The sequence below is a fragment of the Monodon monoceros genome, unplaced genomic scaffold, assembly GCF_005190385.1.
Source record: "Monodon monoceros isolate NGI ecotype Baffin Bay Population unplaced genomic scaffold, NGI_Narwhal_1 Super_Scaffold_6, whole genome shotgun sequence".
Classification (NCBI taxonomy): domain Eukaryota; kingdom Metazoa; phylum Chordata; class Mammalia; order Artiodactyla; family Monodontidae; genus Monodon; species Monodon monoceros.
In genome coordinates this window covers 2744980-2767280 of record NW_021703783.1, presented here as the reverse complement: position 1 = coordinate 2767280, position 22301 = coordinate 2744980, and the positions used below count along the sequence as shown (strand labels likewise).

General features: G+C 58.7%; 1 protein-coding gene across 1 annotated transcript in view; it reads left to right on the top strand.

Annotated features, from left to right (window-relative positions):
• The window catches only part of IQSEC3 (IQ motif and Sec7 domain 3), a 97590-nt gene extending 76528 nt beyond the window's left edge, over positions 1 to 21062 (top strand). Inside the window, exons 6-14 of the mRNA XM_029205640.1 lie at positions 1576 to 1698; positions 2134 to 2300; positions 6312 to 6451; positions 7556 to 7681; positions 9499 to 9598; positions 9730 to 9891; positions 13304 to 13396; positions 15814 to 15863; positions 19173 to 21062. Coding sequence (XP_029061473.1) covers positions 1576 to 1698; positions 2134 to 2300; positions 6312 to 6451; positions 7556 to 7681; positions 9499 to 9598; positions 9730 to 9891; positions 13304 to 13396; positions 15814 to 15863; positions 19173 to 19586 — 1375 coding nt within the window. The 3' untranslated portion in view covers positions 19587 to 21062. The remainder of the gene's footprint in view (positions 1 to 1575; positions 1699 to 2133; positions 2301 to 6311; positions 6452 to 7555; positions 7682 to 9498; positions 9599 to 9729; positions 9892 to 13303; positions 13397 to 15813; positions 15864 to 19172) is intronic.
• Positions 21063 to 22301: the final 1239 nt, after the last annotated feature.

The following is a 22301-nucleotide window of genomic DNA, read 5'->3' as shown; positions in this document are numbered from 1 at the left end:
GCACACCCAGGCCTGCCCAGCCCAGCCGGCCGAGCCTCGTCCCCCTCGTCTGCTCTGCCTTCTCCCTTCTGTCTGTCTTTCCCTCTTTCTCCTCTTGTCTCTGTTTTTCTCTTGCTCTCTGTCTCTGTCTCTCCCTCCGTGCCTCTCTCAATTGACTCTCTACCCCCGTATCTTTCGCTGTCTCTGTGTCTCTGGCTCCCTCCCCGGCTCCCGCTCGTGGCCCTCCTGCCGCACCGGTTCGCCCCCACCGACCGGCATCCTGTCTGGCTCAGTCGTGCTCGATGCGTCCCTCCTGGCCTGGCTGGGCTGGGCTGGGGGACACGCAGCTGTGGGCCCTGTGAGGCTGCCCTGAGTTCACCTTCCCTCACCTGGGGACGGCCCAGGGAAGAGGTGACAGGAGCTGCCCTCTCGCCTGCTGGACCTGCTGTCTGTCTCAGGTGCCGAGACGCAGCCCATTCCCACCCTTGGGCCAAGTCCTTGCCTCCCATCTCCCAGTCCCTGCCCCACCCTCTACTGAGGCCGCCAAGCCTGAGAGAAGCCCGGGCTTCACCAAGCTGAGTGTGGCTTCCAGCCTGCAGATGGCCGTCTGCCCTGTCCTGGGGGAAAGAGCCCCTGGCCCTGCCCTCTCTGGGTGGCCTCGGGACGCCCCTTCCTCCTTGTTCCCCCCAAGAGGAGTGGGGGGAGGCGGGGCCGCCGACCACCAGGGCCCTGCCTGCCGCCACGGGGGCTCCTTGCTTTCTCCTAAAAACCGACAGCAGAGCCAGGGTCAAGCGGGGCCCCCCCAAGTCTACCAGGCCGCAGGCAGCCCCAGAGCTGATCACGGAGGAGTTGGGGCCTGCTCAGGGTGGGGCAGGTGTACAATGACCAGGACAGAGGGGCGCAGTGCAGCACGTGGGTGCAGAAGGCGACATGTCCGCTGCACGGGGGGGCCTGCGGCCCTCAGGGGCACGGGGCCCGCTGCTCACGGCGCTGGAAGCGGTGCACCCCGGGGAGGGGAAGCGTGGATACGCCGGCGGCTGGGAGGGCCTCGGGAGGGAGGCCCAGGAGGGCCAGGAGTCTGCAGACGCTCCGACCTGGGAGGGTGCTGGTGTAAGAGGAGGTTCCCAAACGGGGCGGAACCAGGGAGAAAGGCCCCGAGAGGCCTTGGAGAGGACAGAAGAGAAAGCACTGTTCACCGTTTGAACCCCTGACTCTGGGCACCCTGGGGCTGAGAGGAAAGGACCTGCTTTCGGACGGAGGCAGCAGGCTCAGCCTCCTGGCCCTGGGGCCTCGGACAGCTGGCCGCAGCCCTGGACCCCAGGGTCCGGAGGTGGGAGGGAGGCCCTCAGGCGGTGCCTCGCAGGGCCGTCGGGTGGGAGGAGGTGTGACGAGGGTCCTCACGGGCGGTGGAAGGAGACTCTGGGGGTGGGGGGGTAGGGTAAGTCACCCCTTGTTGGTCACAGACACCAAGTCCCCCCTCCCCACCAGGGTGGGGCTTCCAGCCGGCAGGTGGGCCACGCCCTCCTCCCAGCTCTGGTGGGTGGAACGAGGTTCGGGGCCCACGCCCCTCACGACCCTCTCCCCTCCCGGCCTCAGCTGCGTGGTGGACGAGATGGACTTCTCTGCCATGGAGCTGGACGAGGCCCTGCGCAAGTTCCAGGCGCACATCCGCGTGCAGGGCGAGGCCCAGAAGGTGGAACGGCTCATAGAGACCTTCAGGTGGGACCCTTCCCCAGCCCCACTCCCCTCGCACACACCCGGGACTTGGGGGCGGGGAAGCAGAGTGGCTGTAAGCCTGGGGGCCAGGAGTCCCTGGAGGGCCGGGAGGGAAGCAAAGATGCAGGACAGACCCCTCGGGCTCTCCCTGCAGGCACCTCACCGTCCCCATCGACCAGCACATCTTTCCTGAGCGTCTGTGTGAGGCTGGAACGGGGCCGGGAGTGGGGTTCCGGGGGTCTCTGGGTGTGTGACAGCTGCCCCGTCCCCTCGGAGGGGATGGGGACCGGGGTACGGGGCAGACGGCAGCCGGAGGCAGGAGGGGGAGCCTCCCTGGGCTTAAGCCCTCGGAGGACTGGACACGTTCCCAGGTCCCCCCGTCGCTGGAGCTCAGGGAGGGTGTGGGCCCTCAGCACCCTCACGTGTCTCCCCGCACAGCCAGCGCTACTGCATGTGCAACCCCGAGGTGGTGCGGCAGTTCCACAACCCGGACACCGTCTTCATCCTGGCCTTCGCCGTCATCCTCCTCAACACCGACATGTACAGCCCCAACATTAAGCCCGACCGGAAGATGATGCTGGAGGACTTCATCCGAAACCTGCGAGGTAGAGGGGCAGCGGCGGGAGGAGCGGGGACGCTGCTCGGGTCGTTCCGGGAGCCTCAGCCCCGATGCTAGGTCGTCACCCCGGTGGCCAAGGGCACTGCATGCCGCTCTCCGGGCCCGGTCTCGCCGAGCGGCCCTGGGGAAGTTGCTAGCATGCCAGGCATCGGGGGAGTTTCCGGGAGCTGCTGCCACTGTCCTGCGGCAAGCGGCAAGGGCCCCTGGGCGATGCCCCTTGCCCTCTGTGGAACGTCGTCCGTTGGGTGACCTCCGGGCCCCAGGCACCACGGCTGCTGTCTGGGTGGTACTGGCCCTTTCCTGCTCCACGACTTAGGAGAGAAGAGCCACGAGCAGGGCCTTGAGATAAGCTTTATGGCGTTTACCAGACAAGTTGTCTCCTAACTGATGTGTGTTGGATTCAGGTTTCCTGGGTTTCATCACTTCCTCGTTTTTAGTTTACTTCCAGGGAAAAGGTACACTGGAGACAAACTTTTTAAGAGTTTGCATGTCTGGATATGTCTTTTTCTATCCTCAGTCTTGATTGAAACTTTGGCTGGGAGCAGAATTCCCGGCTGGAAACACTGAACTCAGAATTTGGGAGGCATTGCTCCGTTGATTTTTAGGTGTCAGTGCTGCCACTGTTACAATCCCTGACCTCTTGCTTACGTTTTTTTCACTCTCCCTGAACATTTTTAGGTTCTTCTGTTTGTCTTTTGTGTTCTGAATTTTCACCATGATGTGCCCTGTTATGGTCCTTCTTTCATCCATTGTGCTGGGTACTACGTTCTTCCTTTTAGTCTAGAAACACATGCCTCTGATTGTGGGAACTCTATTTTTTCATAGAAAGGAAAGATGCTTTATTCAGAAAAGCCGGCAATCTGGGGAGAAGGTGGACTTCTGTCCAGAGACCAACTCTGAAGATTCTGCTCAACCATGACAATTTTTAAAGGGAAAAAGGGGAAACGATCTCAGTTAATCATTAAAGCAGGAGGTCAGATTCTTTGTCATTTTTCCATTGCATGCAGACCTGCTGACTTCTCCTGATTTTCCTTGGGATGCTGTGTTGCTCAGGCGGTCTGTCTGCAATTGGATTCTTTGACCCACGTGGTCTGCCTGTGCCCTCGGGGTCCACCTGCAAATTTACTAAGGGGGACCTAGGGGTAGAGAGTTAGTCATTCTTTAACTGCTTAATCCTTCATTCTTACTCCTTCTAATCCAGGAAAGGGATCAACAGGTTAAGAGCAAGGCATTTTGTACATTTGGTAAAGCAGAAATCAGGGACTAGGTTGAAAGTGGCTTAGTGATCTCATCTTTATGAGGAAGGTCTGAGGAATACAGGGATGAACAAACAGAAGAGGGGCAAAGGAGCTGCTTACGGTTTCATCATCTACGTAAGTCAAATCATTGAGCTGTATACCTTAAACTTACACAGTACTGCGTATCAATTGTATAGCAATAAAACTGGAAGAAACAAAAAGAAAATCAGTTGGTACTTTCAGCTGTATCCAGTTGTTGGTTAACTCACAGATAGACCTGATAATTTAATATTCACAAAATATTTAACCTCAAATAGTAATTGCAGATCAAATTATTTGTACAGACTCCTTTGCGTCCCTACTGGTAAAGTGTTAAAAATTCTGTAAAGTGTAAAAGTTCTGCCCCATCTGGCAAGTGCCTAGACATCTTCGCATACGCTTATATTATTTTGGAAAACTGCATACATATACTCCAATATACAATATCTCTAATTAGAATTTATCTTCAGGTGGGAACTCCTCTTAAATATTGTATCTGATCATTTTCCCTCTCCATTTTCCATACTCTCCTCTGGAACTCCTATTATTCAGGTGTTAGAACGCCCAGTTTGAGCCTCTGATCGTTAGAGCTCTCTATCTGCCATCTTTGGCTTCTCGTTTGACTTTCTTGAAGATGGCGCTCGGCTTTATCTTTCAAGTCTCCTACTAAGTTTTCGTTTCTGCTATCTTATTTTTCATTTTCAGTAACTCTTTTTTGCTAAGTGTTCCTCTTCTACAGCATTCTGTTCCTGTTTTGTAGATGCAGTGTCTTCTTATTCATCTCTGAAGGTATGATGTTCTTTCTGATGAAACTTGGTTGTCCATCCAGATTTAACAGTGAGCCACTAAAAGGCTGATTAAAACTCTGAGCACGTATGGGGTTGCTGACTGATGGACGTTCTCACAGCAAGATTTAGTTGAGCTGTTTCACTGGGAGACCTGACTGCAGAATCTTTAGATATTTTCTCTTGTGCTGGTTGCTTCTTCAAAAGAGAAATGTCCAGTCTGTTGCCCAGAGGGTATGAGTCTGTCTGCCAGTATTCCGAGATCTTTGTGGGAAATGGGTTGAGAGGGTCTCCTAATACGTAGGTATCATCTCCATCCCCCAGTTTTCAGCACAGACTCCCACCCTTGGCTGGGCTTGGGATCCCCCAGCCCAGAGTTCCTGGTTCATCCCCTCCAGAGGATGAAGCCTCCATCAGAAGACTGGGGTGGAGGAAGGGGCGGGGATGTCTAATTGCCTTTTAAACTGATTTTCAACCGACTTTCCTGTTTCGAGCCCGACTTCACCTCCACCTGCAGGGGCTGCACCAACTCCAGAGCGCTTGGTGCTTCTGAGCCTCCTAACCTCTCTGCTGGCTTCTGTGTCTTCTTTCCCAGGTTTGCTGATCCATGTACTCATTCACCCACTTCCAGGTCCCCTGGTGCCACTGCCTCTTCCCCCGTCTCTGCCTTTAAAAAAATAAAAAATTCCCTTTCCTAGGGCATTCAGAAGGAGCAGCGGGGGTGCAACCTGCCGTCTTTACCTGGGAGCCCCGTGTGCTCAGTCCCTGGCCTGCTCTTTCTTGCCCCCAGCCTGGCTTCTTCCAGGCCCCTGGGTGCCCGACTTTCAGAACCAAACTCAGATGTGGGAGAAACAGAGTCAATACAGAGGGCCGCTCACAGAAGGTGTAATGTCCTCTTGGCACTTAGGAAAACTCCTTGGAGAGCACTTGCCCAAGATGTTTCATTTTATTTTATTTTTATTTATTTATTTTTTGCGGTACGCGGGCCTCTCACTGTTGTGGCCTCTCCCGTTGCGGAGCACAGGCTCCGGACGCGCAGGCTCAGCGGCCGTGGCTCATGGGCCCAGCCGCTCGGCGGCATGTGGGATCTTCCTGGACCGGGGCACGAACCTGCGTCCCCTGCATCGGCAGGTGGACTCTCAACCACTGCGCCACCAGGAAAGCCCAAGATGTTTTATTTTTAATTTTTCCCTTTTAAGAAAAAGGAGTGTATAATCATTAAAGAAAGATTTAGAAAAAGTACAAAGAAGACTTTTTTTTTTATTGCCTCTGTTTCTACCTTCTGGGGAAAGTTGTTTTCATGTTGGTATATTTCCTGCTGGTATTTCTTGCTACCAGAGTCTGAAGGTCACTGTGAAGTGGGAGATGGGTGGCGGTCTCCTCACAGCACCACCACGGGGGCTTCCCTCCTCTCCTTCACTTAATGTCTCACTACCCACCCACCACCGCCACCCCGTGCTCCCAGCGAGGGGAGAATCTTGTCACCACTCAACAACTAATCGCTGAGCTCCACGCTCCCTACCGGAGGGGAGGGGAGGGCCTGAAGACCGACACAGCGATGCTCAGCGATGCTCCTGGCGGGGCTGGGGGGGAGGCTGTTAAGACGGGAGAACCGGGGGAGCAAAGGCAGGACCGCGGAGGCCGCGTTCAGAGATGGGGAAGGAGGCCTGGGAGGGGGGAGCGGAGGCTCTGGCTATGGAACAGCAGGAGGGGGCGCTGGGGGCATGTGCTGGGCCCCTAGTGTAGTAGCTCCGGTGCCTGGCGAAGGAGTTCATCCCTACTTTAGCGGGTATGGGGAGCCAGCCACTGAAGGCTTCGGAGCGGGGACAGGACAAAATCAAGGCCATTCTTCGGGAGCGGCAGTCAGGTAGGGGGCGCCCCCTCTCTGGCTCCAGGCCCCTGACACCCCTCCCCTTCCCCGTTCCATGGCCCTAGGTGTGGATGACGGGGCTGACATCCCCAGGGAGCTGGTGGTCGGCATCTACGAAAGGATTCAGCAGAAGGAGCTCAAGTCGAACGAGGACCACGTCACGTATGTCACCAAGGTGGAGAAGTCCATCGTGGGCATGAAGACAGTAAGTGCCCACCACAGAGCAGCACTCACCGCGGGGCATCATCTCCCCTCCCGGGGCCGCAGAGGCCCTGTCTCCATCTCCTTCCCTTTCCTTCTTCCTGGCATCCCCTCCACATCTTTCAGAAATGTGTTCCCCTTCTTCACTCACTTGTAGTTACTGTATCCAGTGCCTCCGTGTGCTGTGCGGGGCACCCTCTTCCTTCCACCTGCCCGATTTCCTCATCGCTCCCTGCGACCGGCTCCTGCGGCAGGAGAGATTGAAGTGAAATACTGAGAAAGACTGCCGGGTGCTCTAGGGTCGAAGCATCTGGATGGCCAGATAGGGAGGTTTGGGGTGGTATGGGTGCTGGGCATCCTGGATGGTCCTACTGAATAGGAGGCAGGAAATGGGCTAGAGCAGGCTCTAGACGTGGGTTCTCAAATCCTTGGGGTGGCCCCTGAGTTGTAGCCTGTGTGGCAGTTTGCAGCGTTTTCCAAGTTTGCAATGATTTTTAAGGAAGCATCCTCTGTAGACGTCAGCAGGGGCTCTGTATACCGTAGACATAAAGGTCCTGGCCTCCATCGCCCTAACCCTAACCTCCCCAAATTCTTGGCTCAGGGAGCAGTTTGGGGACCTCGTCTGAGGCTCTGTGCTGGATGCTTCCGCCCAGTCGTGCGGGGCCGGCCTTTTCTGGCTGGAGCCTGCTGTGCTGAGGTCAGAGCCTCTGTCAGGTTTGCGGATGCCCCCTGAGGGGGCTGTTTCACACACTGGAGCAGATTCACGGTGTCCCCGGGACCCCTCCCTCTTGCACACTGGTGCTTGGGTGTGCAGCAGAGGAGAGGCACAGCCCGAAGGCCTCGGAGGGACGGAGCGCACGGCCCGAAGGCTCTTTTCGATTTCTTTTCCCTGCCTTTTATCTGCTCACTGCGTCCAGCACTGTGAAGCACTCTGGCCCAGCCCTGCTCCCTAAGGAGGCTGAGGAAGGGGAGAGAGCACGGGGGAGGAAAGAGGGAGGGTCAGGGCCAACCTGGGCCTGCATCTGCTCTTCTGCAAAGTGGGCGCTGGGGGCAGGAGGGCTGCGACCTCGGCGGCTCCCCCGGCTGTGAGCGCTGTGTCCCGGCCCAGGTGCTGTCAGAGCCCCATCGCCGCCTGGTCTGCTGCAGCCGGCTCTTCGAGGTGACGGATGTGAACAAGCTGCAGAAGCAGGCCGCACACCAGAGGGAGGTGTTCCTCTTCAACGACCTGCTGGTGGTGAGTGGGGACCCCCAGAGGGCCGGAGGCCCCGAGGGCTCCGAGGGCACCCTGCCCCCCAGGATGCCATGATGGCTGCATACCCAGTGGCTGATTTTCCAGTGTGGGTGTGAGGTAGCCCAGGCAGATATGATCCTTCCTACTTTGTTAGTTATGAAGCTGAGGCACAGAGAGGTTCATGGTTCCCGGGTCCTGGTGCGAATGGATTAGATCCCAGAGCCTCTGCATCCCCCTCATTGTGGGGAACCTGGGGCTGGAGGGTACAGGGCTGCACGTCCGTCCCACAGCCTGGGAAGCGCAGGAGGCCTGAGGGGGGCCCACACTGTCCCTGGGCCCAGGGGGGATGCTGGTGTATGTGTGGGCGTGTGTGTGTGTGTGTGTGTGTGTGCGCGCACACGCACGTTTGTGGGGTGCTCGGCCTTTGCTCTTTGAACACAGGTATCCATACAACAAATATTTAATGAGTACCAACTATGTCCCAGGCAGTGTTCTAAGTGCTGGGAAGCAGAGTGAACAGGGTCTGGCTTCTGTCTTTTCCTCAAACCCCATACCTTCTCCATCCACAAGTCATACTGGCACTACCTCGAAAATTGTCCCAAATCCAACGCTCCCCGCCTGAGGTCCACCTCCGCGGAGTAAGCATCGCCAGCTCCCAGACCTCACCTCCCTCCACGCCTCTCCCCTGCCGCCCGCCCCCTGCCCCACCAGCTGCCTCCCCAGGCCAACTCCAGGCTCCGTCCGTCTCAGGCCTTAATCTTGTGGCTCCATCGTCTGCTTGAAAAGCTCCCCAGACCTTGCACAACCCCCTGCCTCTCCTCATTCAATGCAGATGCTCTCCCCCCATCTCACAGGTGGCCTGCCCAGCCACCGTCTTGTCCTGACCCTACTTCTTCTTCAAAACACCTACCAGTTTCTGCAGTTACCCTATGTATCCGTTTCTTCCCGTTGCTTTTTGGCTTACTATGCGATGATGGATTGATCCATTGATTGATTTATGGACCCTGAGGGTCCTCCTCCCCGGAGGGAGGCACCCTGAGGCCGGGCTCCCCCGTCCTCTCCCGTGTCCCAGAGCCCAGCTCAGAAGGTGCCGAAGAAACATTTGTACACCAAGCAACTGCTACCTCAGCTTGCGTTTCAGGAGACAAGGGAGGTAGAAAATAATTAAGAAGACAAACAAGCTGATATCAAACCGGGGGAAGGTGCCATGAAGACAACAAAGCAGGGTGATAGGTTGGAGTAGCTGGTGTTAAGGTGGATTTTTTTTTCCTCTTATTTTGTTTTTGTTTGTTGTAAAGGCTGGTCAGGGAAGGAATCTCTAAGGAGGCGGCATTTGAGTTAAGATCTAAGTAACGAGAGTAACCCAACCACGCAAGAAGCTGCAGGGCGAGTTGTGGAAGGAAATAGCAGGTGCAAAGGCCCTGTGGTAGGACTGGGCCTGCCCCGTTCAAGCTACAGGAAGCGCAGCATGGACTGAACATAAAGCCAGAGTAAGGCAGGGACCAGACTAGGTGGGGCTTACAAACCAGGGCACGAAGTGTGGACTGGCCTCTAAGTGCTGTGGGAATGGCCACTGGAGCATTTTGTGCAGTGAAGACTGTATTTTGATACTGTGTCTGTACATATGTATGTGTGTGTACACGTGTGTATATGTGTGTGAATGTATCCTAAGTGCGTAAGTGGGCATGTGTGTGCATGTCTCTTTTTGGGTGTTTACTTGTGTTCACAAGAGCCCTGGGTGTTCACTCATCCAGGTGTGTAAGGCACGTTTATACACATGCACACCTGTCAGTGCACGGCTGTTCCCCTGTCTTGGACAGATTCTCAAACTCTGCCCCAAGAAGAAGAGCTCCTCCACGTACACCTTCTGCAAGTCCGTGGGCCTCCTGGGCATGCAGTTCCACCTCTTTGAGAACGAGTGTAGGTCTCGGTCACCCATGGATGTGGCAGAGGGCGGGGGGTGCAGGGGAGGGGGAGGGGCAGGTGCTCCAGAGGCCCCCTCCTCACCTGCGGCTGCTCACGGCCTGTGGGGCCTGGGGTCTGGTTTCCAGATTACTCTCACGGCATCACACTGGTGACCCCGCTCTCGGGCTCCGAGAAGAAGCAGGTATTGCACTTCTGCGCCCTGGGCTTGGACGAGATGCGGAAGTTTGTGGAGGACCTGAAGGAGTCCATCGCGGAAGTGACGGAGCTGGAGCAGATCCGGATAGAGTGTAAGGACGCGGTGACCCCAGAGCCTCCGTGCGGCCGGGCTCTGGTCAGCGGGAGCAAGGTCGCTTGCAGACAGACACTCCCTGCACCCCTGCGGAGGGTGTGTGGGCGCGCCAGGACCCTCCTGCCCTCCAGAGCTCTCCCTGCCTCAGCCCCACGGCACCATCATGGCTGATGGATGCCTCACAGTTAAGGCGAGGTACCTGAGGGTGTACACATGCGTGTGCACATGTAGCCAGGCCGTGGGGCGGCATGTGGGCCCCTCGGAACGGAGAACTCTGCTGGGTTTGACCAGGACCAGCGAGCGAGCCGGCCTTAAAGGCAGGCTTGCAAACCGAGGAGGTCCGGGCCTGGAGCACTTCTTCCCACCCAACCTCCCTGGCAGCCTCCTCCCCTGACCCAGTCCAGATTCACACGTCACACCCGGTTGTTTCATGGTTTTCATCTCTTCTAACCTAGAATAGCCCCCCACTTAATTTTTTCATAACGTCATCTCCTTGAAGAGTCCAGTCTGGCTTTCTGACTGTCCCTTGTCTTGGAGTTGTCTTTCTGGCCTCCAAGGAGTGCCTCTGTTCCCGATTGCTCCCATTCAGGTATTGTAGACAATCTCTGCACCTCTTCATCTGTCCCGGTGGTTTACCGGTCACCTCTTGGTTCAAGAAAAGAGCAGTGACGCCCTGTGGTCTCTGCCCACCTGCAAGCTTTCCTGGTGAAGGACTGCAGTGGCTTCAAAGAGGCTTTAAAGGAAAATTAAGTAAGCATGGATTCAGAAACTAAAACAAAATAAAAACAGACTCCAGGTCTGCCTTACATGGCCACTTAGTTGAAAAGTATTTCTAAATTGGCATAAAGCCCTTGGGCAGGAGGAAAGGCGGTGGGAGTTTCTGAGCACGGGCCGATGCGCCAGGGCGGTGCTATTTCATCAGCATCTTTGGAGCACCTACTGTGTGCCAGGTGGTTTGTTGAGGTGTTCACGGTGAGGCTGCAAGGCAGGTGTTGGCCCCCACTTCACGGATGGGACTCAGAGCAGTTAAGGGATGCGTCTAAGGTGCATATTAGAAGCGGAGGATCTGGCCGTTGCAGTGAAGTCTGATTCTAAGGTTCATGTACTTTCCACCCTGAAAATGAGAGGGCAGCTTCTGTTTATAATTTCCTAAGGAAACAACGAAATCAGGTTAAAACAAAAACTCACCAGGGACTTCCCTGGTGGCGCAGTGGTTGAGAATCCGCCTGTCAATGCAGGGGACACGGGTTCGAGCCCTGGTCTGTGAAGATCCCACGTGCCGTGGAGCAACTAAGCCCGCGAGCCACAACTACTGAAGCCCGCGCGCCTAGAGCCCGTGCTCTGCAACAAGAGAAGCCACCGCAATGAGAAGCCCGTGCACTGCAACGAAGAGTAGCCCCCGTTCGCCGCAACTAGAGGAAGCCTGCGCGCAGCAACGAAGACCCAGTGCAGCCAAAAATAAATAAATTAAATTAAAAAAAACCCACCTCACCAGACCAGACTGTGAAACTAACTCAGTATCACCTGGTACAGGGAGGGTGTAAATTCCCCTTCTGCTCTCCATCGGCGACGTGAGTTCAGGGGTGTAACAGACAGACTCTTTTCAATGCCACCTTTGCTGTTGATGTAGAACATTCTCAGAGACACACCCTCTTGTCAGTATGTCCTAGATGGGTCCGCACAGCCGCGGAGCACAGAGCCCACGGGTGGGCACCAGCATGGCTGCCAGAAGTCCCTTTCCCCATCAGCCTGGGAGCAGCACGTCCTGCCCCTCCAAGTACTAAGGAGAAGATGTCGCCAAGATCCGTGTGCTGAGGGCAGGAGAGCAGGGACCAGGCTCATGTCTGGAGAGAAAGGGAAGAAAGCTGAGGAAAGAGGAAGGGCTGCTCAGAGAGGCAGGGAAAAAGGAAGTAGAAAACAGGAAAAAGTAGCCACAGCTCCCGTTTCTCGAGCACCTACTACATGCCCACACTGGGCTGAATGCCGAGCCTATTGTATGAACTGTTGCTACATCTTTCCAGGAGGTGAGAATTATTATCTTCATGTTGCAAATAAGGAAACTGAGTCTAACAGAACTTAAGGAAGTTGTCCAAATTCATGCAGTCATTGACAGGACAAGACTGGCACCCAGGTTCCTCGGATGCCTTGCTTGTAATTACAGCGTTAACTTCTCCAAAGCCAAGACGGCCCCTCTGGGGAGAGAGAGCCACTCTCACTTCAGTAAAAATATTGAGTATTGCTTGACGGTGTGACTCGGGCAATCGGCACAAATGGTTCTGGTTTGGGGTTTGCAGGCCGGTGCCCCCAGATTACAGACGACTAGACAGGCAGAAAATGGGACCCAAGAGAGTAGCTTTAATACAAGGAACTCGAGTGATGTCTCCTGGAAAAGAGGAACGGAGGAGAGATTTAATAACGGCTGTCAAATCTCCAAGGAGGGTAACTGGCCGTTCTCCAGCACCACCGAGAAAAGACAGAAGGAACAGGTTTACAGTCTAGAGAGAGGAATTAAAGCCGAGTAGCCAGACAGACCTCTGCCGGAGCCCCGGGCGGCTGGGACCTCCTCGTCGGGGGAGCTCAGCCAGCTGGCTGGACGGCACCAGCGGTGCTGAGGCTGCTACACCACGTGAGCCTTTGATGTCATCACAGGAGCTGATGTTTACTGAGCCCTTGCAACATCCAGGCCTTGTTCTAAGTGCCTTAATGTCTTTCCTCCTGTGATCCTCTTTTTTTTTTAAAATAAATTTATTTATTTATCTTTTATTTTTGGCTGTGTTGGGTCTTTGTTGCTGCGCATGGGCTTTCTCTAGTTGCGGCAAGCAGGGGCTACTCTTCGTTGCAGCACACGAGCTTCTCACTGTGGAGTACAGGCTCTCAGCATGCAGGCTTCAGTAGTTGCAGCATACGGGCTCAGTAGTTGTGGCGCACGGGCTCTAGAGCGCAGGCTTCAGTAGTTGCAGCATATGGGCTCAGTTGCTCCGCGGCATGTGGGATCTTCCTGGACCAGGGCTCGAACCCGTGTCACCTGCATCGGCAGGCGGATTCTTAACCACTGCGCCACCAGGGAAGTCCCCTCCTGTGATGCTTTTAATGACACTCTGAAGTGGACACTGCAGTCCCCTTAAGGGAGGCACAGAGAGGATAAGTAACCTGCCTGAAGCCACACAGCCAGGCAGCATCAGAGCCAGGATGCAGACCCAGGCTGTTGCCTCCCTCTTATCAACCTCTTGCACCTCCTCTCTGGCTGCCAGAACAGGTGCTGCCAGCCCCGGCATTGAGGCTGACGTGGAGTGGGTGCCGTATGTTTGGGAGCCCCTCGTCCTCCTCCTGCCCTTGTCTCATTTCTCCTCTCCCCTCTGTGTGCTAGAGGTCGGGGTTTCTCTCCATTCACGAGCCTCTCCATTCCCCAGGGGAGCTGGAGAAGCAGCAAGGAACGAAGACTCTCTCCTTCAAGGCCGGGGGAGCCCAGGCAGAGCCACAGTCGAAGCAGGGATCGCCCACAGGTGAGTTCCAGACCTGCGGCCCTGGCCCACGTGGAGGCCACTCAGCGACCCTGGCCTTGGGGTCCTGGGGATTCGGGTGAGGGAAAGGCTCGTTTCCGTGGCCTCATCTGCTGGGTCTTTAGCAGCGAGACTGAGGGGGAAGGTGAGAGAGAAACGTGTCCACTTAGAAAGGTCACTGTTCCCCCTGGAGGCATCAGGCTCAGGGTCCCAGTGCCCGCCTGTTCCCTCCGCACACCGGGGGTTAGGGCTGTGGGAAAGGGAAGCCACGTGAGGAAAAAGTGCCGTGTCTGTGGCTGGGAGCAGGTGAGAAGGCAGGTGGCCAGAAGGGTCTGGAAATCTTGATCTGCCCCATCAAGACCTTCCCCTAATGAACCAACATCACTCTCTAATCCCAGGCCCGAGTCAGCACCCCGAAACCCAGATGAACCCTCAAACCCAATTTCTCAAATGATTTCTTCAAGTTGAATTTTCACTCCAGAGAAGTCAAGCCAGCTTCAGATTTTGTATCACCTTTGGCCACGTTCTCTAGACCCGCTCCCACTGCCCCCTCCTACCTTCCCCCTTCCCCCCAACCTGCAGGGAGACAGGAAGAGTTGTCTCCACCCCTCACCCCCCCACCCCTGCTCCATCTGCCCCAAACAGAAAAGAATTAGGAGAGGTGGCATGAGAATTAAATCCCATCCCAGCAAACCCCAGCGAACCATCCAGAACTGTTCACTAATTAATTCAGTCGTTTATTCCTACATTTAATGAACACTTACTGAGTGCCTGCTGTGTGCCTTGTGCTAAGCCCTGGAAAGCCAGGGTCCCAGCAAGACGTCAGCTTGTGCTGAGACACTCCGGTGGGCTCCATGCTGGTTCCAAACCCCCGGTTACGGCCGTGGCACCGAGATGCTGTATCAGCATCACAGGACTGGTCACACCAGCTGGGAGAGGAGATTTGTTTTCCAAGCAAGACTCGGGGCTCTTTTAGCTCATGGAGACCCTCACTGTGGTGTCTCCTCGGTGTATGGGTCTGACCTGCCACCATGTGTTCATAATTCTCCACCTGCCCTGGTTTTCAGCTGGCCCTTCATTTCTTTCTTTCCTTTCTTTCTTTTCTTTCTTTCTTCCTTCCTTTCTTTTTTCTTCCTTTCCTCCTTCCTTCCTTCTTTCTTTCCTTCCTTCTTTCCTTCTTCCTTCCTTTCTTTATAAATTTATATTATGTATTGATTTTTGGCTGTGTTGGGTCTTTGTTGCTGTGCGCGGGCTTTCTCTAGCTGCAGCAAGCGGGGGCTACTCTTTGCTGCGGTGCGCGGGCTTCTCATTGCGGTGGCTTCTCTTGTTGCAGAGCACGGGCTCTAGGTGCGCAGGCTTCAGTAGTTGTGGCACATGGGCTTAGTTGCTCCGTGGCATGTGGGATCTTCCTGGACCAGGGCTTGAACCCGTGTCCCCTGCATTGGCAGGCGGATTCTTAACCACTGCGCCACCAAGGAAGTCCTGGCCCTTTATTTCTACGAGGTCACAGTACACGCTTGTTTTCACAGCTGTGTAATAGAGTCAAACCTCAGCTGTGATTGATTCCCGGACACCCTGCCCCACTCCACTCTCTGCAGCCCAGCCCGCCTCTTTGGGAAGCTGCAGCCCCTGGCCAGGCCCTGATGTGTATCTCCGGGGCCTTGTCCATCAGTTCCCTCCCCAGCTTCCTCTTGTGCTACAGAAAGCAGAGGGATGTGCACAGCAAGGGAACTAGCACCCTCCCCAGGTGTGTGAGAAATCAGAGGGGCCCCGGCCGAGGGCTCTGGGGTGCCTGCTGGGGGTAGGGGTGGGAGTCAGGGGTGACTGAGCCAGAAAAAATCATCAAGCTGTCCCCGGGTGTCTGCAGGGTCCCTGGTGCTGTGCCAGGCCCATCAGGAAGCCCTGGTAGCAGTCAGAGCCATTATCAGCTATTTGTGCCAGGCCCTGCCCTGTGGCTCGTGCAGCTGAATCCTCACCGCTCAGCTACGGAGCAGGAACAGGAAAGGAACGTGGCCCCTCCCTCTCGGAGCCTGTGCCACAGACACAGAGGAGCCCCCTTTTGCTCTGGGAACCAAGAACCAAGGCCTCCTCACAACCAACCTGCACAGTCCGTATGGGGCGCTGTGACTGTGGGTAAAGGAGACTCCACAATACCCAGCAAGGAAAAACGTCAGAGACCTTCTAGTCCATGAGGGCCCAGAGAGGTGTAGCATCTTGCCCAAGGTCACACAGCTAGTACGTGGCAGAGCTGGGCTCAGATGCCCAGTCCACTGCCCCCGGAGTGGTGGGGGTCCTGGAGTCTCCGGCCGCCGCACTGAATTGCAGGGAGGCTTGGTTGGGGGCTGCGGGGCGGCGGAGACAGGGCTTTGTGGGGGACAGGGCCAGGTGGAGAGTGAGCCCTGTGCTCTTTGCATTCAAAGCCAAAAGGGGAGCGGCACCGGCAGAGAAGGCGGTGGAGAGCACAGCGGAGGTGAGTGGAGGCCTGGTTGCCCAGGTGAGTGAGTCTGTGCCCCCTGCCCTCCTCTCACTGTCTCTGTTGTTTCTCTTCTCAGGTTTTAATCAATGCCTCCCCAGCCCGACTCACCATTTTACCAATTTCAAGAGATACAATTAAAAGTTACTGCTAGCATGGGTAATACCACTCTTCCAGCACCTAATCAAGCCACAGTGCCCCCTCCCATTCCCCAGCCCGCCCTCCCCGCCGAGCCCCCCAGGCCGAGCTCCCACACTAATGCGTGCAGATAAAGCCCCCAATGCCCCCATCGCATCCCTCCCGCAGTCCCCCGAATCCACCGCCCCGCGCACTGCCGTGGTCCTGATGCTCCCGTATCAGAGACCAAGGTTCCCTCCTCCACATCTTGCCAGCCTCTGTAGCAGGGAGCCTGGCCCCTTCGAGAATCACCCCTTAGGTCTGTTGCCTGAGTGAGCACGGCGGGGCAGACCCTGCCCTCCTGGATGCCTCTGGGCAAGGTGGAGGCGGCTGGGAGGGTACAGTTTCCGCCCAGGACAGCTGGTCCATCTGGAAAGCTGGCCACGGGGTGGGATGTGCAGGAGGAGGTGAGGCGGGGTGGGGGTGGGGTTGTCTTAGGGCTTCTCCTGGAGCGGGGCGGGCGGCTGCTGCATCTGAAGACTGTCCACGTTGGAGGGAGGGGACTGGAGAAGTAGCAGCGGCAGCGGGTGCCCACCAGGCCCCCGGCGGCCACCTGGGACGGGCATGCAGTTGCCCCGCAGGCCTGCTGGGCCTCGTCCCCCGGCGGCCACCTGGGACGGGGCATGCAGTTGCCCCGCAGGCCTGCTGGGCCCCAGCCCTCCCCACTGGCTCCCCTCGGACCCTGGTGAGCCCCTCACTCCCTTCTGCCAGGCCTCCAGGGACCCTCACTGCTCACACAGACCCTCACTCCAAGCTGGAGGAGCCCCAACTTCGGGCTCTGAGGGAGGAGCCCTGCCCCCAGCCTAAGCTTGGGGAAGCCCCAGGACACCCCAGAAAACCGCAGCTTCTCCTCTCCCTCCCCCGCCCCCCCCCCACACACCTGTGTCTGGAGGAGGCACCTTCACACGGAGGAGCTTCCTGCCCCAGCAGCTGACAAGCCCCCAGGGTGGGTATTCCATCCCCTGCCCCTCCTCTGCCCATCATGCTGCAGCTGCCGTTCTCCAGCCTTGCAGATAAACACACGAAGTTACCAGCCCTTCCCTTCGGTTTGTTCTACCAGCCCTGCCTGTGGCTTAGCACCGCCTGCCCAGGGAGGGCCGCGATCTGGGGACCATTATCCCCTCCTCCCGGGCCCAGAGGGCCACGTGGCTATCTGCAAGGCTGCCACCCCGGCTAGTCCCAGGGCTCTGACAGCCTCTGCTCCCCTGCACAGAGGCGGCCTCACTGCCGGCCTCTTGGCTGGACCCCGAGCTCCCGCGTCCTCCACCCGCTCTGTCCTTGCCTGGCCACCCCGCCGGCAGGCGCTTCTCCAGCCTGTCTGAGCTGTCAGGCCTGCTACCCATGTTCCATCTTCTCTCCCTCTCTCTCCCTCTCTCTCTTCTTTCTTTCATCAGCAGGGAGGTGGGAAGGGGGTCAGAATGAGGGAATGTTTTGCTGTCACTTCCTGCTTTTCACTTACTGACCGGAGGGAGGTGCAGACAGTGGAGGGGGAGGGGGGAAGGGGAGGCGAAGAGGAGGTGCAGGGTGAGGCCAGGGCTGCGGCCACAGCGGGGCTCGGAGGGTCTGGACTGGGGCGGCCAGGCCTTTGCCTGGGGAAGGGCAGCTGTAAGGTCTGGGGGCGGAGAGCAGAAGGCCTGCCCCGCTGTCTCAGGCCACTTTCTCCCAGGGAATAACTCAGAAGACAAGCAGGTGGGGAAAGGAGCCGCACCCACCCCTCCCCAGCAGCAGTGGACAGAAGGCTTCTGTCCCAGTGAGGACCACAGAGGGCTCCCCGAGAGGGAGGTGGACGCAGCCCTGCTCTCGGCCCACTCCAGGGCTTGGCAGGGCACCAAGGGGCTCCGGGGCTCCTCTGATTGATTGGGAGGCGGGGGAAGCGCAGGCTTGACACACTGCTGAGGCTGGAGGTTGAGAATGGAGCGTAGAGCCTGCAGCCTGCGGAGCTTGGCCGTGGGGGCTTGTGAAAACCCAAGGGCAGAGGAACGGGGCTGGAGAGCCAAGCAGCCCACCAGGGCAGTGCCCGGGCCCAGGAGGGGGCGTCCCTGAAACTGCACCTTTTGCCAGTAAATAGGGTCAGGCTTAGGGCTCTGAGATGGTTTAGGGCAGGGCCCTCCTGGTCTAGACCTGGCCATAGGATCCCCTCCCCTGCAGCCTCGGTTTCCGCCCCCCGTGCACTGAGCAGCAGGCCTGGGTCGTGGTACCCAAGGGCATCCTCAGAGAGAAGGGTCTCAGCCACTCCCTGAAGGGCCCAGGTGTCGGAAGGGGATCGTGTGTCGTATCTACAGGCTGGTGAGCTGGAGGGATGAGGAATTAAACCCCTCTCCTTCCAGAATCCTCCTATTTCTTCTACCTCCCCTGCTAGCAAGAGGAGGCCAGGCAGTTCCCAGTGCCCTCCATGGGCCACCCCCTCATGCCCCGCCCAAGGGGGAAAGATTAGAGCCCTTTCTGGGTTCCCCCTCCTGCAGCGGGACGGATTTCTCCAGGGCCCAGGTTGGGCCAGAAGGGCAGCTGGGGACCTGGCTCTGGCCTTGGCCGCTCTCCAATGTGTGGGCACAGCCCTGGGGAGTCTGGGAGGATGGGGCAGGTCCACACCACCCCTTGGGGTCCGTGGCATTCCAGGGTTTGGACACCTTTGTGATTCACAGTGATGAGAAGGCCTCCCTTTAAAAAGCTGGTGGGAGGGTTAGGGGCTTGCAAAGCTCCAAGCCAGCTGACTCCGGACCCTGTCCCCGTGTCCGCCGCACACCCCTGGGAGGCAGGGCGCAGGCAGATACCCCTGCTTTCCCAGCTCGAGGTTGGTGGGAAGGCGGGTGGGTGCCCACCTGGGGCCCAGGGCCACCCAGCAGGACCTGAGTCCATCGGTCCAGCCGCCCATCCCACAGAAGGAGCCAGGCCACTCAGGCCGGGTAGAGCACGGCGTCTCTGGACTCCACCCAGGCTCAGCGCCTCTGCCTGCCAGCTGGGTGCCCTCTGGGTGGCGGAGAGATGGGCAGCTGGCCGAGGTGAGGGCTGCGAGCCCCCAGTGGGCACAGGGGCTGGGGAAGGGGGGAAGGGAGGCCCAGGGTGGCCAGTCCTAGCAGCTGGGACTTAGTCTTGTAACATTACACGCTTCTCTGGCTGTTTCTAAACTAGGTGTCAATTCACAACAGGCTTCAAACGTCCCAGCACTACTCCGGGCTGGGGGCCGAGAGGGGAGCGCCAGCGCCAGACCTGCAGCCTAGCCCCTCGAGGGAGCAGCCCCCTCTGCTGCCACCACCGCCGCCCACAGCCCCCGGGACCCTGGTGCAGTGCCAGCAGATTGTCAAGGTCATCGTCCTGGACCAGCCCTGCTTGGCCCGCATGGAGCCCCTGCTGAGCCAGGCCCTATCCTGCTACACCGCGTCCTCCTCCACGGCCCTGGGCGGCCCGGGCTCCCCCGTCAAGGCGGCCCACCAGCCGCCCCTGCCCCCTGCCCCGCCCCCCTACAACCACCCGCACCAGTTCTGCCCGCCTGGCTCCCTGCTGCACCGGCGCTGCTGCTCCAGCGGCGCCAGGAGCCTGGTGTAGACTCGGCAACCCCCCTACGCTGCTGTCCCGGGGGGCTGCGTCGGGGCCCCCGCTGCCCCTTCACCCGCTGCTCCCCACGCCCGGCACGCTGCCTTCCTGGCCACTCACCACTGTCGTTTCAGAGAGAGAGTCCCAGTCCCTGGCACCTGGTTTGCTTGGCCCAAGCTTCCCTTGCTCAGTTGAGCGACCCTCCCCCCAAACCTGCAGACACCCCTCACTCTCCTGGGGCCCAACACAGCCAGGCACGGCCAGGCCTCCTCTCCCCCCACCATTACTCTGGCCACTTGGAACAGGGACTGAGGGCCTCTCCGGCTTCCAGGCCAAGTCTGCCAGGCGTGAGGGCTGGGTGGCCAGCACCCAAGCCTTAGAAGGTGGTCTGGCTCACCACCCCAGCGCTGGGTGCCACGCTGGGTGGTGGACAGTCGGCCCTGGGTCCCTGGAGCGGCCAGGTCAGGGGGAGGCATGAGGAGGGGGCTTTCTCTGCTGCCCCCCGCCCCGCCAAGCCCGGCAGTCTCAGGAGGTGACTCCTCTGCGCCCAGGGATGTTGGCTGTCCTGGCCACAGACTCCCCTCCTCCCAGGGCCTCTCCTGCTTTCTCAGGGGCTGGGGCGCTGCCTGCCCAGGGCTGCCGAGACTTCAGGAGAGCACTGGGAAAGGGGGGGATGGGAGGGGGCACCCATCTCAGCTCTCTCTTGGTCAGTTCAACAGAGCCAGGGAATCAGGTCATGTATCTATAAAATGCACCTTTTAAAGAGTTTCTTGTTCTCTAGCCCCAAGTCATACACAGCCAGTGCGCCCAGGGCATAAACACATACATAGGAGATCCAGGTATCGGAGCAGAAACGGGGAGGGGCAGGGGTGGGCCCAGGGGCGAATGCAGCCAGCAGAGGCAGGATTCCGGCCCAGGGCCAGGCACCCTCCTGAATGACTTCCGTGGCCTCCACGAGGGATGTGGACGCAGAAGCGGGCGAGAGGCCTGGCATGTCCCGTGCTGCCGTCCCAAACTAGCCCTTTAAGCCCCGCCCCCGGCACACCCCAGAAGGCAGAGGCCCGCCTGCAGCAGTGGGGAAGAGTCCCTACACCTTCAAAATCACCAAGGAGAGCCAAGAGGGCTCGCGGCCCAACCCAGAGCCCAGCAGAATCAGAGCCAACTTCTGTGCAGCCCCACAGGGCTCAGGCAGCCCTGCCTCAGAGATCCCGGGGTACCCTTCCGGGGACTGTCGGTCCCGAGCCAGGCCGGACCCTCCTCTGGTCCTGAGCCGACAGCTCACTGCTGTCCTTCGTTAAGTTCCCCTCCCTCTCGGAGCCCAGGTCCAAGACATCCCGAGAGGTGGAGGTGAATACTGATCTAGAGTGCATTTGCTTCTCCCTAACCCCTACCCCACAGCCCAGCTGCGGGCCCCCGGGCCACTAGGAGGCCGGACTCCCCCTGCTCTCAGAGATCCCAGGTGACCTAGTTGCGTGTGTATGTGTGTGATCGCCAGGCGTCATTATGCTGTCCCCTAGCGAGTGTGTTCTGGCCCTGTCTCCGTCAGCCGGGTGTCCATAACGTGTGACCACTTGCTGTCTCCTCCCCCCCCCCGCCCGCCCCCGTCCTTGTTGTCCCGGCCCCTCTCCTGTGTCTTTTCTGTCACACGGTCGCTCCAATCAGAGCCTTTCAGGGCAGAGCGGCTGACTGATGGGGTGCACGGTTCACACACCCGGTGCCCGAGGCCTGGGCGGCAGGGGTGTGGGTTCAGAAGAAGAGGAGTTACGAGTGGCTGGATATGTTTATGGGGTGGGAGCCATGGGGGTACAGTCCCAGCTCCCGGGCCCCTCGTCACCTGCTCACCCGGTGCCCCCCTCCCACTCTGCTGACGCCCAGACTTTCCAGATTGGGACCTGCAGGCGCCTCAGGGCTGGCATGTCCGTGGAGCATCTCTCTGGGGGCCTGGATGCTCCAGTATCTCTGTGCCCTCCCCTGGGTAGGGGCTCCCCGCGGCCCCGGTCGCTGCGGTGGCTGCCTTGGGCCGCACCGGCAGCACTGGGCGTCCTGGCCGAGGAAGCACGCGGTCAGCAGCGCATGCAGCGAATTCTGAGCGGCGAGGGGCTTGAGTGCCTGAAGGCCTGGGGCAGGGTGCGGCGGGGCCGACTCACGGTCGGGGAAGCAAGGGTTCCCGGCCTCGGTGACTCCCCTCCCCTGACCAGCCAGCAGGCTGAGGTTGGGACCCGTCTGCGTGCCCGTCCCCAGAGCCGAGCCCCCAGACAGCTGTGACAAGCCTCGTGTCCTCCCCGTGGCTGCGGCCACGTCAGGGCCTCCACCCTCCCGGAGGGCCCAGCTGGAAATGCTCTCGGGCCGCCCGCTCACCCCCAGGCCAGGGGAGCCGTGGGGTGCTGACTGGGCTCCCAGACACAGCCTCCTGGGCACACGTGCAAGGACCCCAAGGTGGCCCCGCGATATCGACACTCGAGGCCTTACTTTGGGGACCGGGCCCCCTCCCGGTTTTATCCATTTAGCCCCAACTCCAGAATCAGGAGCGGGAGGTGAAACTAGCTCTCCCACCCGCGTTGGGGCCAGCCCACTCCAGAGCTGGAGCATGTCCTGGAAGCCTGGCTGCCTACGTGCAAAGGCACCCACGCGATCAGCCCCAGGCCCCTGGCCCCCGCCCCACCTGTCCCCCCCAACCGCCTGCCAGACGTCTCTCTTTGCCAATAGGTTTCCCCGATAACCGTCGGT